At 43.3% G+C, this 13,058-nt stretch overlaps 2 protein-coding genes and 1 long non-coding RNA gene across 3 annotated transcripts in view; 2 read left to right on the top strand and 1 right to left on the bottom strand.

Annotated features, from left to right (window-relative positions):
* Positions 1-13,058, top strand: part of LOC146645559 (uncharacterized) — a 162,869-nt gene that overhangs the window by 31,196 nt on the left and 118,615 nt on the right. The window lies entirely within an intron of this gene.
* On the top strand, positions 722-2,859 carry LOC146645565 (ribosomal biogenesis protein LAS1L-like). The gene has a single exon (XM_085394143.1). It carries the CDS (start codon positions 886-888, stop codon positions 2,611-2,613), a length of 1,728 nt encoding a protein of 575 aa, XP_085250269.1. The 5' UTR covers positions 722-885; the 3' UTR covers positions 2,614-2,859.
* On the bottom strand, positions 6,561-9,676 carry LOC146645564 (ninjurin-1). Its single transcript, XM_085394144.1, has 2 exons — positions 8,486-9,676; positions 6,561-7,060 (listed from the first exon to the last, which is right to left on the bottom strand). Exons 1-2 carry the CDS (start codon positions 8,690-8,692, stop codon positions 6,827-6,829), a joined length of 441 nt encoding a protein of 146 aa, XP_085250270.1. The 5' UTR covers positions 8,693-9,676; the 3' UTR covers positions 6,561-6,826.

Raw genomic sequence — 13,058 nt, 5'->3', positions numbered from 1 at the left:
AACTAGACATCTTTTCTTTGATATTTTATCCTATAAATCAATACGCTGTTAATCCAGCTGCCCTCGGAGAAAGAAAACAAAAATCAAAGGCTATCAGATAAATTAGTCTGTCAGTTCTTTTACAGTATATCAATAAGATCCACTTTAACTTTCACTTTACTGGGGCTTTGCATCAGTCACTTTTTCCCAACTTCATATTTCTGACAGCGTCATCAAACATGTTCTGTGGTTTCATCTTCTCCACAACTGCATTTCCCCTCACGGTGGGTTCTTATCATAAATAATGTGCCAAAACGTTATTACCTGCCTGTTTTCACAGTGGGTAGTTGTTGGTAGGACTGCGTGAGCAGGGCAACAGAAGCTTTGACCTTTGGGGTCCCTGTATGGGCCTACAAAATTATTCTGGATGGGTTTTCTAAAACCTGCCGTGGTCCGGTTCCTTAATAACATTTCTTTTAGTCAAGTCATATCATGAAAGCAACAATAGCCTGAAATGTCCAAATGAATGCGATGCAAGAAAAAAGTGCAGTGTCTAAAACTAAACAGCGTGAATTTATAGAGTATGTAAATAAACTGTGATCATCACCATAGCCAAAGAAAGCTCGTTTATGACCAGCATCATGTAAATAAGCGCTCTGTAGAACCATCGCTCCATCCTCCAATCCAGCAGGAGGCGTCAGCGTGCCCGCAGGGTGAACGTCAGCCGCAAACGAAGCCGAAGAAAACGTTAGCGTCATTTCCTGGATACTGTGCGAGAAGCGACGGTAAAACTCGAAGCTCTGAACGCGGTCCTGTGTCATATAAATCTGCGAGTGGTCTCTGCGTGAGGCGAGCGGCTTTTTCCCGGTGAGTGAGAGATTGAGCGTGAGGTCCGGAGCGCGCACAATGAAGAAAAAGGGCTCTGAGAAAAAACGCCATGTGGTAGCCTGGCTTAACAAAGCGGAGTGGGATCAGGTTCGGGACTACCTTTACTCGATGGACTCCTCTCTGCAGAGGTTTGCGTTAGAGAGGATATCGGCTTGGAAGGCCAGGTGCGCTAATAGTTTTCCTGTGGCCGTGGACTGCACAGCGGACCTCGTGCGCTGCCAGGTGCGGGACCGGTCCGGACAGCTTACCGGAGAGGACTTGACCCTGATGTACGGGACGGCCCTGGTAAGATTTGTTAATCTTATCACGGAGCGCCAGCAGGGAAGAACAGCCCGGCCGCTGAGGCGACTGGCTGGAAACTTGAACATCCCCGAGTGGGTGGTGAATCTGAGGCACGAAATCACGCATCGGACGCTTCCTTCTTTGAAATGGTGCCGAAAGGGGTGTAAGGTGGTCCTGGAGTGGCTCCAGCAGGAGTTTTGGTCCAGACAGCTGGGAGGAGCCCCCGATGAGCGCTGGGACTTGCAGTCGGATGGCGAGGATGAGGAAGCGGACGTCAAGCGCCAGGAAGATGAGCTCGTTGCCAGGCAGAAAGAAGTGGATGCCTACAGAAACGCTCGGGAGCTGCTGATCTCTTATGAGAAGGACCAGTACCAAGCTTTTGATGCTGGGTCTCCTGAAGACAAGAAGAGCTTGTGGCAGGCCCCCTTAGCAGACATGAGTTGGTTGCTGGGTGAGATCAAGCAGTTTGCACTGGAGTCCAGTGAGCTGTTGATTGATGTGCTGCTGGAAGACGGTTTTCTTGTTCCTACCATGGAGCAGCTGGAAACATTAGGCTGTGCAACCTCTGACAGTGCCAGTCCCACTGAGCCCAGAGTCCCACAAACCTTCCTGCGCTTTTGGCTGCCCCTGCTAAAGATGCTTAACTCTCCGTCTTTCATTCACCTCTTCCTGGAGAAGCTCTTTGTGGAACTGAAGCTGCTCAGCAAAGAGCCCAACAGTCACAGGTGTTTCTATATTTCTGCATGGATTTCAGAAGTCCTCCTCTGCAACAACAACAAATTTGAATATCATTTTGAGACAAAGTTGCAGAAGAAAGCCAGAACGAAGGACAGGATTTTCATCAACCGCATCCAGCTGAGGTGGCAGCAGCTTCTCTCTGCATGTCTGGATGCCCCCTGCATCAGCACACCTCACCTGATCCAGCTAGTCCTGGATGACATGGAGCATCCCCCCCCTCAGGAAACCAGAGAGAAGCTGTTCCAGCTCTGCTCCATCTACACACAGACAGAGCGCTCAGAGGCCAGCACACCTCTGCAGCAGAAGCAGCAGCAGCCCATATATACTGTGAGGATGCTGCTGGACCAGATGCAACACTCCCGGCAGGACGCCCGTCCCTTGCATTCCTCACCAATGGACTCGGAGAGAAGTGAGGAGCGCAAATGGGCAGACGTGCAGGCTGAAAGAGCACTTGCCCTCAGAGGTTCTCCGTGGCAGGTGTGCACTGATAATGTCACATGGAAGAACTACGCCCTTGGTAAAGTTCCTGGACAGTCGGACGACCCGTCGTGCCTCATGGTGGACAATTATTCGATAATGACTGTGTTTGACCAGCCAGTGGAGCTGGAGAGCAGCGCGACACGTAGCAGCATCCCCGGGGCCTCGGCTCCAGCCCGGCCAGCTGAGGGCCTCCTCTGGAGCAACAGCGAGCTCAACAAACTGAAATGTGGACTGAAGCTTTTTTAAGTCTCATTCCAGCCTCCGCTGACTCTTGTTGTGCTAGAAGCAGTTTTGAAGCAAAAATACAATGTTCAGAAGACAAAATGTTGTGGGAGCTTTAACCATGAGCACAGTGCAGGTTCAGCAGTTGTGATTGTTTCTGTCCAGTCGAGCTCGTTAACTAAACATGTTGGCAGAAGACAAAATGTTCTGATTTAACAAAACGAGGTGTTTGATTACTCTGTGTCTTCAAATAAACCATTCTCTTTGCAAGTGTGTGTGACATTTAATAGACCAAACAATACATCCGAATCCTGAAAACTGATCATCTGATGAACTGACACTGAAAATATGTCGTAGTTGTGGTCATTTGGGCCAGGTGGAAGCCTTTATGTTCTTTGTGTATATTATTAGTAGGTGGCAGAGAAAAACGTTTAACACATTCTCTGCATGCTGGAAAGTGAAATAAAGAGTTTATTAATCCCTGCGGAAATTCTGTGGTTACAGTCGCTCCGAGTCAATAAGAGCAGTAACACTGAACAAAATTAAATAACACAATACATTACACAGTTACAAAATATAAGGTGTAGCTGTAATATATATAAATAGCTCCATTATAAATGTCCAAAATATTGCAGAGGAGAAATATATATCATTGGCATTTTAGGCTAAACTGTAACAAATTGTTATTTTCACCGTAGAACAAAAGTGTGTGTCGTGCATTAGATGGAGGAGCTGTGCAGGGAGGTATCCACAGCCAGGAATGATTTCCTGTGTCGTTCACTGGTGCATTCTGGGTAATCTCAGTCTCACAGACCGTCCCACTCCACAGCCTCTCACTTCCGGCCTTCATAGTATTCATACAGGTACTGTATAGTTTGGTCAGTTCAAATCAGATTTAGCGCTGACTGTGCTGTGAGCACAGTGCAGGTTGAGCTTCTGATATGAAGAGTCTGTTGATTTTGTTTCCATACAGCTGATCAGAGTTAGTTTAACCCAAGGTCGTTCACTAAAACAACATGTCAACCCCCAACGTGTTAAAAAAGATAATGCTTTTTTGCCATTAAATTCTATTGCATGCCATTGATCACGCAGATTTAATGGACATTAACTGGAATCAGAGAAACCTTATTCGTCGTAGAGCAGCAAATATACAACAAACTCATAAACAATTAGTGTAGAAGCAGAGACATTGTTAGATAAATATTAAGCTGACTTGATGAATACAGAGATGTAGGTATGAATATAAATAAGGACAAGCATGTGTGCAAATATATGTTGTGGTGTATAAAAGTGACGGTGCACTGAGGTGAATGAAGTCTTTACCTGTGCCCTTGTTCTTCTCTTTTGTGGAACTGCCCCAAATGATTTGTGTTATGGCTCTTCACAACAATTGTACTTTCCTTTAAACATGATTTTAGAATAGAATTAGATTCTAAAAAATAATTCTAGGAAATCTTTAAGCTGAAGCGTGTCGTTCTTCTGCTACTTCTTATCTCTGGGAATGTTAAACCACATCATATCCATCTTGGTCGCTTATGTTCCATGATGGATATGCTCCGTGAATGGGCACATTGGACTGGTTAAACAAATGTATTACAAGTAGGCTTATAAGTATTGATGGCTATAATGTATATAGGACAGCTCAACCCAAAAAAGGTGGAGGTACTGCAATATTTGTCAAAAGCAAGTTCCATGTAAACGTCCTGTTCTGAGTCAGTGAGTCAGCAATCTGACCTTTTGGCCCTCGAGGCCTCCAAACATTTGCACATCATAGTTGATTTTGCTATAGAACACCCTCAGGTGTTAGTGATGCCGTGCACTCTTCAACGAAGCTTTTATCTGATTTGAAAGTTAACAAAATACTTCTTATGTGAGACTTGAATTGTAACTGGCTACATCCAGTCTGAAATGAATTCAAAGCTGCTGTAACTCGTTGATATTGGCCTAGGTTCAAATGTCTAGTAATATTACAAATGTTCCACATAAATACACGGCTGCATCAGTGTTTGCAAATGACAATAGAATAGAATAGAGTAGAATAGCCTTTTACTGTCCTTGTACATGCAAAATTCCATGATAGGTGCTGCACGCTGACTGTGCAGCAGTAAAATATAAACAGTAAGACAGCAGGAATGAATATGGAGTAAAATATGTCACATTTATGCGTCGTGACATCCAGTTTTGTGGGACTGCGTGCACTGAAGTGACCAAAGTATTGCGAGCGTCCTGCATCACCGTGTTTTCTCGTGTTCCTGCGCTGTAATTTACCTTCAATTCAATTCAATTTTATTTATACAGCGCCAAATCACAAAAGCAGTCGCCTCAAGGTGCTTTATATTGTACAGTAGACCCTACAATAATAGATACAGAAAAAAACCAACAATCATATGACCCCCTATGAGCAAGCACTTTGGCGACAGTGGGAAGGAAAAACTCCCTTTTAACAGGAAGAAACCTCCGTCAGAACCAGGCTCAGGGAAGGGCGGGGCCATCTGCTGCGACCGGTTGGGGTGAGAGAAGGAAGACAGGATAAAGACATGCTGTGGAAGAGAGACAGAGGTTAATAACAAGCATGATTCAGTGCAGAGAGGTCTATTAACACATAGTGAGTGAGAAAGGTGACTGGAAAGAAAAAACTCAATGCATCATGGGAATCCCCGGCAGCCTACGTCTATTGCAGCATAACTAAGGGAGGATTCAGGGTCACCTGGTCCAGCCCTAACTATATGCTTTAGCAAAAAGGAAAGTTTTAAGCCTAATCTTAAAAGTAGAGATAGTGTCTGTCTCCTGAATCCAAACTGGAAGCTGGTTCCACAGAAGAGGGGCCTGAAAACTGAAGGCTCTGCCTCCCATTCTACTTTTAAATACTCTAGGAACAACAAGTAGGCCTGCAGTGCGAGAGCGAAGTGCTCTAATAGGGTGATATGGTACTACAAGGTCATTAAGATAAGATGGGGCCTGATTATTTAAGACCTTGTATGTGAGGAGCAGGAGTTTGAATTCTGGATTTAACAGGGAGCCAATGAAGGGAAGCCAAAACAGGAGAAATCTGTTCTCTCTTTCTAGTCCCTGTCAGGACTCTTGCTGCAGCATTTTGGATTAACTGAAGGCTTTTCAGCGAGTTTTTAGGACATCCTGATAATAATGAATTACAGTAGTTCAGCCTGGAACTAATAAATGCATGAACTAGTTTTCAGCGTCACTTCTTCCTTTCATTAAAATCACAATCAATCTGAGATTCACATCCTCTTGTCATTTTTTCACTACGCAGAAGAGAGACCCCCCAAACTTATCCTGCTCTTTAAAAAGTCACGAAGAAACTTCAATCAGTTCTTTAGCAGCAATCATCATTTACTTTGTCCCACACTGCAGCCTCTCCGTCACAGCTGACCAGGTGCAAAGTCAGCTGAGGAAGAGGAAAACCAGGAAGGCCACGGGTCCGGATGGAATCAGCTCCAGACTATTGAGGGACTGTGCAGATCAACTCTGTGAGGTTACCACATCCATCTTTAACCTCAGTCTGAGCCTGGAGAGGCTGTCACACTCTATAATGCAGCTCAACATTCTTTGATCATCTTACTCACCAGCTTGTTTGTTTACTGCACATTTAACCCTAGAACACTATCGCTATAAATAGTAACACGATCACTAATGCCGGGTGATTTTTACCCGATATAATATAACCAATGAAAAGTAATCAAATATATGAAAATATGACAACACATGACAAATTAGAGTGGTCTTCTTTTACTTTCAACTGTGCCATGTCTAACAAAATGAAAAATAAAACTCCTAAAACAAAATAATGACTCTGGAAAGCTGGTCTTTGGTCCACCCATTCCTGGGACATTTGAGACTTCCCTGGTGAAGGCACAGGCTCCTCGACACGCAAACAGCTGCAGGAGAGAGAAATCATGTAAATCTATTTTCTCGGGTGTAAATCACCCAGCGATAGTGTTCTAGGGTTAATATATAGCTCTGTGCATTGTTACCTGTATATACGAACTTCAGTTGCTTATGTATATAGGAACAGTTTGTGTCTTCCTTTTATATTTTATATTGCCCCTGCTATAAGAACTGTAACACCCACATTTCTCATCCGTGGGATAATAAAGGTTTATTCTATTCTTTTCTATTCTAAAAATACTTTGAAAGTATTTTTCACTCAAACTGGAATAACACAGAGAGAAGCACAGCTGTTCTTTAAGCCATTTTCATTCAGACAAAGTCAATGATGTCACTTGCCAATGAAGACGAGCAGCAGCCCCACTATGACCTGTAACGCGGAGGACAGGGTCAGCAGCATGATGAGGGGGACATAGAAACGATACTGCGGACCCACATAAAGGATGGTCTTCAGCTGAGACGAGTTGGCCATGAGCAAGGCCACGTCCAACATGCTCTGAGCCGCACGCTTCTTAGTGGCGTAGTGATTCATGTCAATCGGTCGGAGTGCTTTTCTAGGCTGGGCGTGTGAGAGGACAGGTTAGGTACGAGAGCAGGAACACAAATTCAAAGTCAAATAACTTTTCACAATGTTTCTCTCTTTAACAGTGTGACGTCTCTGCACACGTGTCCACGCTTTTTTCCACACACGTTTAGTTACCTGTCCCTGGGGTGTGGCATTAAGGACAAAGGTAGGAGTGGCAGAATAACATATGTTGACTCACCTGAGCTAACATGGGCTAACATGCAAAGAGGTGTGGTTTTCTACATACCTGCCAACTTATCACATGAAAACATGTATGTGCGGAGAACAATTGAACTGGTCCTGTGTCTGAGCTGATAAATCCAGGTGACCGCCGCCATGTATCTCAGAAATACTGTGAGAAAGTTTCAACCAGCTGAGACATTTACTTAAGTCCAGCTGTGTAGCACAAGGGTGTGAGACGTCACACCGGGGTGCAGCCCTGTCTCAGCCCCAAAGCTATCGTTCAGCTCTCTGTACAGCTGATCAGTGGAACAGACACTGGAGAGGGGTCGTTCCTATTTTCTCTCCCTGTTATCATGGACTTTAATAGCATAATGATGAAGTGACACTGAACTGAATCATTAATCTTTTTGTTTTTTGTGACTTTGTCATTCTGATTGTTCTTCGAGGTTGATGTGATGTCAGGGATTAGTGCTGCATGCTCAAACATCCAAGTAAATCCCAAAAGGTTGGTTGTGTTCACCTGGACGTTCTCAGTTTTCATCACTGTACAGGTTATCTTTGTTATAGCATAGCCTGCACATGCCTGACGTGGATCTGAGCATTAAGAGAACACATAGTTACTTTCAGCTACTTTAAAGCAGGTTCAGAATGCCCATCGCTAGCTTCACCACATAAATAAATCAGGAATAACAAAAGCCAAAGACATTAAGACGACACACAGCCCCAGCCTTTGTTAAATTTATTGGTAGGATTAAAAGAGACTTCTTAAGATCACATCAAATACCTTAATTTTATTATTGAATCACAGTTCAACATGATCCTTATTTATCTCATGCTGGGCCTTTGTGTTCATCGAAGGTCAAAAATGAGCTGTTTTAGCCTTTTTGATCCACCTTTCTTTTGGCTCCTCAGAAACAGAAATGTAGAACATCATGTGGGTGAGACTAAAGTCCTGCTAGAAAGAAGCTACACCTGGTTCTATGAAAAAGCCCCATGTCTAAATGACCGGTGGGGAGAGAGCCACAGCTTTACTTTTGCTTCAGAAGTTTGGTCAGTTTGCCCCAAGACAGGATAAAAAATTTGTTTTTCCCCACACAAGCTATAATTCCATATACAATTCTGCCGTTACCTTCAGTAACAGCTTCATGATGTGCCGACTCAAACTGGACAAACTTTAGGCATTTCAGCTACGAGCACCGTGGCCCCCGAGGGCAGAGAGGACAAGACAGGCTTGATGCTTACCTCTATGTCGCCCAGTTTATTTAGAGCCATGTCCTCTGCATTAAGCGTGTGCTCTGCCATTCTTCTTCCTGCTGCTGGAGTCTGTGCTGTACTGGCTGCAGAAAGACTCGAGGCTGGAGACAGGATCAAGTCTGGCTGCTCCTCCTGTAGGATTGTTAAGCAACTCCCACTGCGTGCCTCTCTGTCACTTTCCAACACTCGTGTCATTCATAATACAAGAACTTTGAGCCCTTTAACTGAAGTATCTCATCTTTCTCAAATGTCTTGTCTTTTAATATCACTGTACACAAATCAACACGAATCAGTGTGCCGGCCTGCCTGCAGCAATGAGAAGAATTATACGTCCTTTACTGAGGTGCTCTGTTGGGTTCACAAGGGATTTTTTTATCCTTTTGTTCCCATTATGATGGATTCAGACCAGTTTAAAGTTTAAAACCTAAAAACTGTCTATTTCTGTGATTAGAAAAGTTTCAACATTTCACCAAAAGTGAAGAGTTCAGCTGTTTTTAGGTCTCTTTAACCATAATAACATTTCTCTGCTCCTGATTTTAGATTTTTATTTATTAGACTGTGTTCCAATCTCATACTGGGTGTACGAGCTGGACAGACTGGTTTAGCTCCCCTCTGCTTTTGTTTCAGCCAGTGTCTTTGGAAAGGCTCCCCTTGTAAACAGGGTGGATGAGATAGCTGCTCCCTGTCACATGAAGCAGGCTGAGTAGAACTGTGTGAAATAGAGTGGCTGTTGGTCTGAAGGCTGAATATTTGAATCACACCACTGTACATGAGCTTGAAGCCATATATATACATGAGATATAAAACAAGGATAAGTTGAGCTTACGTTTATGTAATAAACCTTTGAACTAGAGCTGGGCGATAGAACGATAACGATATGTATCGTGATATAACTTTTTCTCGATAGAAAAGTTAAACTATCGCGATAGACCTCGCCGCTCTTGTCCTCTTAAAAAAAAAAGAAAAAAAAAGAAAAAAAAGAACAGCCAATCCAAATTAAGTAGCCCAGAGCCGAACCAATCACAGCCGCAGCGTCACGTCACGTGACTTGTTACGTACAGCACAAGTGCCAAGCCGCACATGTGTATTTGTTTGGGAAGCAGCCAGCCACCATACGGTCCAGGTAATGGAGGAAATGAGTGTGCCGACTAGAAAAAAAATCAACCGAGCGTGACCGAAGGTTACTGTTACAGGAAAAATGATAGGCGGCACAACAGGCAAACATCACATTGATGGCAGTAAACACACATCAGATTCCACTGGATGTGTTGAAAAATGAACAAAAAGCAGCAAGCACAGCAGAGCAGGCAAAATGGCTAAAACACGGTGCAGTTCTGACAAACGACTTAATGATGTGTTATGGCAAGCCAGTGTTGCCAAAATTCCTCCACAAAATGGCGGCATTAGTGTCTCATGGCTGTACGCATTTGTCAACGGGGGGACTGACCAGTATTGTCAACTCTCATTTCTACACTGTAAATTCTACACTGTAAATTTTGAAACCTCAGCAAAACAATTTGTCAGAACGTGCATGACGTGTCAAAAATATAATGCTCAGGGAAACCTGAGACCACACAATCCATATGGACTTTATTGAGCTAAATGAATGCCAAGGGTAAAAATACACCCTAGTGGTTATAGATGTATTCTCAAAGTGGCCAGAAATCTACCCAGTGAAAAAGGCAGATATAATTTCAGTAGCAAAATGTATGTCTAAGTTGTAGGAAAATAAAGAGATGATTGTAAATGACGAAGAATGTAATGATGTCTATCAAGTGTCTTGCAGATCACAGCCCGGTGACTGGGTTCTGATCAACGTGCTCCAAAGGAAAAACTGGAGCACACCCAGGTGGGAGGGGCCATACCAAGTCCTCCTCACTACACCGACCGCTTGCAAAATTGCGGAACGCCCATCCTGGATCCATCAGAGTCACTGCAGGCGAGTCAGTGAAGCCATCTAAACACAGCTGACGGCAGGCTTGCCCACTTGTTGTGATCTCGCCCGGTGGAGGGGTCAGCTTTCCTGGCCGGGGGGTCTACTCGCGACAGGAGGGTGTGTCCCGTCGTCATGAGGTGGTGGCTCTTAACAACTGCAGCGGCCCTGACCATGGCCGGGCTCCTTACCTTTGCTTCCGTGAGGGACAACAAGTCACGTTATATGGAGAAAAGGCAGACACTGTATGACAAAGGAAAGTACACCAAGTTTCCCCATGGCTATGCCACTAATTTCTGGTGGCAGTTTATGAACACTACAGCTTACTTGAATAATAAAACTGACTGCTATGCAAATACATATACACTTTCTGCCCACCAAGGAACGAGAGGAAGTGTATGGACTGTTCACTCAACGAAACCTGTGCCAGTAACGCGACACTGATGAGCCTCAACTGTCGCTCCAACTACAGCTACCGAATGATACTACAAACAAAGACTCATTACCAGACAGGATGTGCACGGACGGCACCAAGCAGTAAAGGAACCAGAGTTTCGCATCTGAGGAGGAGTGAAATTCTTACAGAGCTTGATCCCCGGCATTGGAGTTGCCGAGGTGCGGGATCACGTGGAAATCAACCGATATGCTCTGCTACGACACATCAACTTGACTAGGACCCTGGGAACCGCCTTAGCAGGAGAACAGCAGGCCATCAGAACGATGGTGCTGCAGAACAGACTGACACTAGACCTGCTAACAGCATCACAAGGAGGAGTTTGCAAGCTGATCGGGGAAACATGTTGCACTTTTATCCCTGATGGATACGAAACTGGAGGGGACATTTATGAAGCTTTGCAGAATTTGACCGCTCTGCAAAAATATATCACTGACCACACACCTGGAGCAGCTACAGCACAAGGCTGGCTGGACTGGCTGTTCAGCGGTTCATGGCTGGCTGCTGTAGCAAAGCCATTTTTCCTTCTAGGTCTCATCATGATAGCACTGCTCATATTAGTGTTGTGTGTGTTGCCATGCCTAAGAGTAATGATTTCAAAGATGATAACAACTACAATGACTGCTTATGTTGCCGTGCCTGAAGAAGACCAGCATCCCGTTGCAATTCTGTTAGAGGAGAACTTGTAATAACTGCTAATGAATGACGTGGTGATTAAAAATGACTTGTCAAGTGATCACGCACTGATTAAAACATTAGTAGGTTATGCAGGTTTTCATCCTTTTATTTTTTGAAGTTTTCAGTTTTAAACATAAAGTTTTTCATTTTAAATATAAAGTTTTCATCCTTTTATTTTTTGAAGTTCTCATCCTTGTATTTTTTGAAGTTTTCATTTTACATATTAGGTTTTCATCATTTTTAAATACAAAGTTTTCATTTTAGTTTTTATCCTTTATTTTTTGTAGTTTTAGTTTTATTATTTTTTCTTGTTTATTCCACTTGTTATTTCATTTACTATGATTTTCATTTACTATGTTTTTCTTTTTATTATTTTCTTTTGTTTTATTCTTTAGACCAAATGACTTCCATTTCTGCTATGCTGACATTTTGAAAATTAAAAAATTGCTTAAGATACTTAATAAATAACCTTCACAGACAATTGTTGTATACATTTAAAATAAGTTAAACAGGAGGGAATGTTACAGGAAAAATGATTCTATGTTTCTTTACCTTCTTTTAAATGTACAAAGATGCCTTTTGTCTGCCCTCTGCCTATGGTTAGATTAGTTTAGAATTATCTTTTTAGACTTTCCCAGCAAACACATCTTGTTTCTGGGACATATTGTTTTAGATTGTTTTATCTTCCCTAGCTCTCTGCTGACGAGACTAGCACCATATATGGAGTTGTTTTATTTTATCTGTTTATTATTTGTTATCCTGTTCTCACTGTCTCTGTGCTCTGTGCCTATAAAAATTACCAAGCCACTGTGCATGGTGTGAGTTGTTCTTAGCAGCTCACCCGTGTACACGTTTGATAAAGAAAGTAACTTTGTCTCATTGTGTCTTTATTTCTCCTAGGTTTTTTACAGAGTTTTCCCCCGACATTTCTCGAAGAGAAAACAGATGATAGTTCCAATGCCGGAGAGATTGTCGAACGGAAGAGCCAAAGAAGTTCCGTAGTGTGAAGGTATTTCGGCTATTTCAAGTCTGACAAAAAACAGAGTAGCGTGCACTGTAAATTGTGCCGAAAGCAAGTCTGGAAATGCAATAAACTGGTGCATGCTCAGGCTACGTCCACACGTACCCGGGTATTTTTGGAAACGCAGATTTTTCTATGCGTTTGCACCTTTCGTCCACACGTAAACGGCGTTTTTGGTCACTGAAAACGGCCAGGGTGGATATTTTTGAAAACTCAGTTTTTGCATTTACGTGTGGACTAGAAAAACGGAGAAAACGCAGCGTCAAAGGTGTGCGCATTTTTTGACGTCACACTGTGCGCCACGTTATTGTTTCGGTGAAATGAATTTCTACAATACTGTTACTGTTAATTCTACTCTCTGCAGTGTTTAAATGCTTACATATACACACAGTTACTGTCCGTCCACACATACAACTCGGTTCTGCTTCTGTGCCCCAGCTTTGTTTACTTTTTCCCACCGAGGCTTCTAGACTTC

This window comes from Rhamphochromis longiceps, linkage group LG20 (genome assembly GCF_057381845.1).
Source record: "Rhamphochromis longiceps isolate RC_006_pf linkage group LG20, R_longiceps_female_GT1.1, whole genome shotgun sequence".
NCBI lineage: Eukaryota > Metazoa > Chordata > Actinopteri > Cichliformes > Cichlidae > Rhamphochromis > Rhamphochromis longiceps.
Note: the sequence above shows the minus strand (reverse complement) of the source record. Positions and strands in the feature narration are given on the sequence as shown.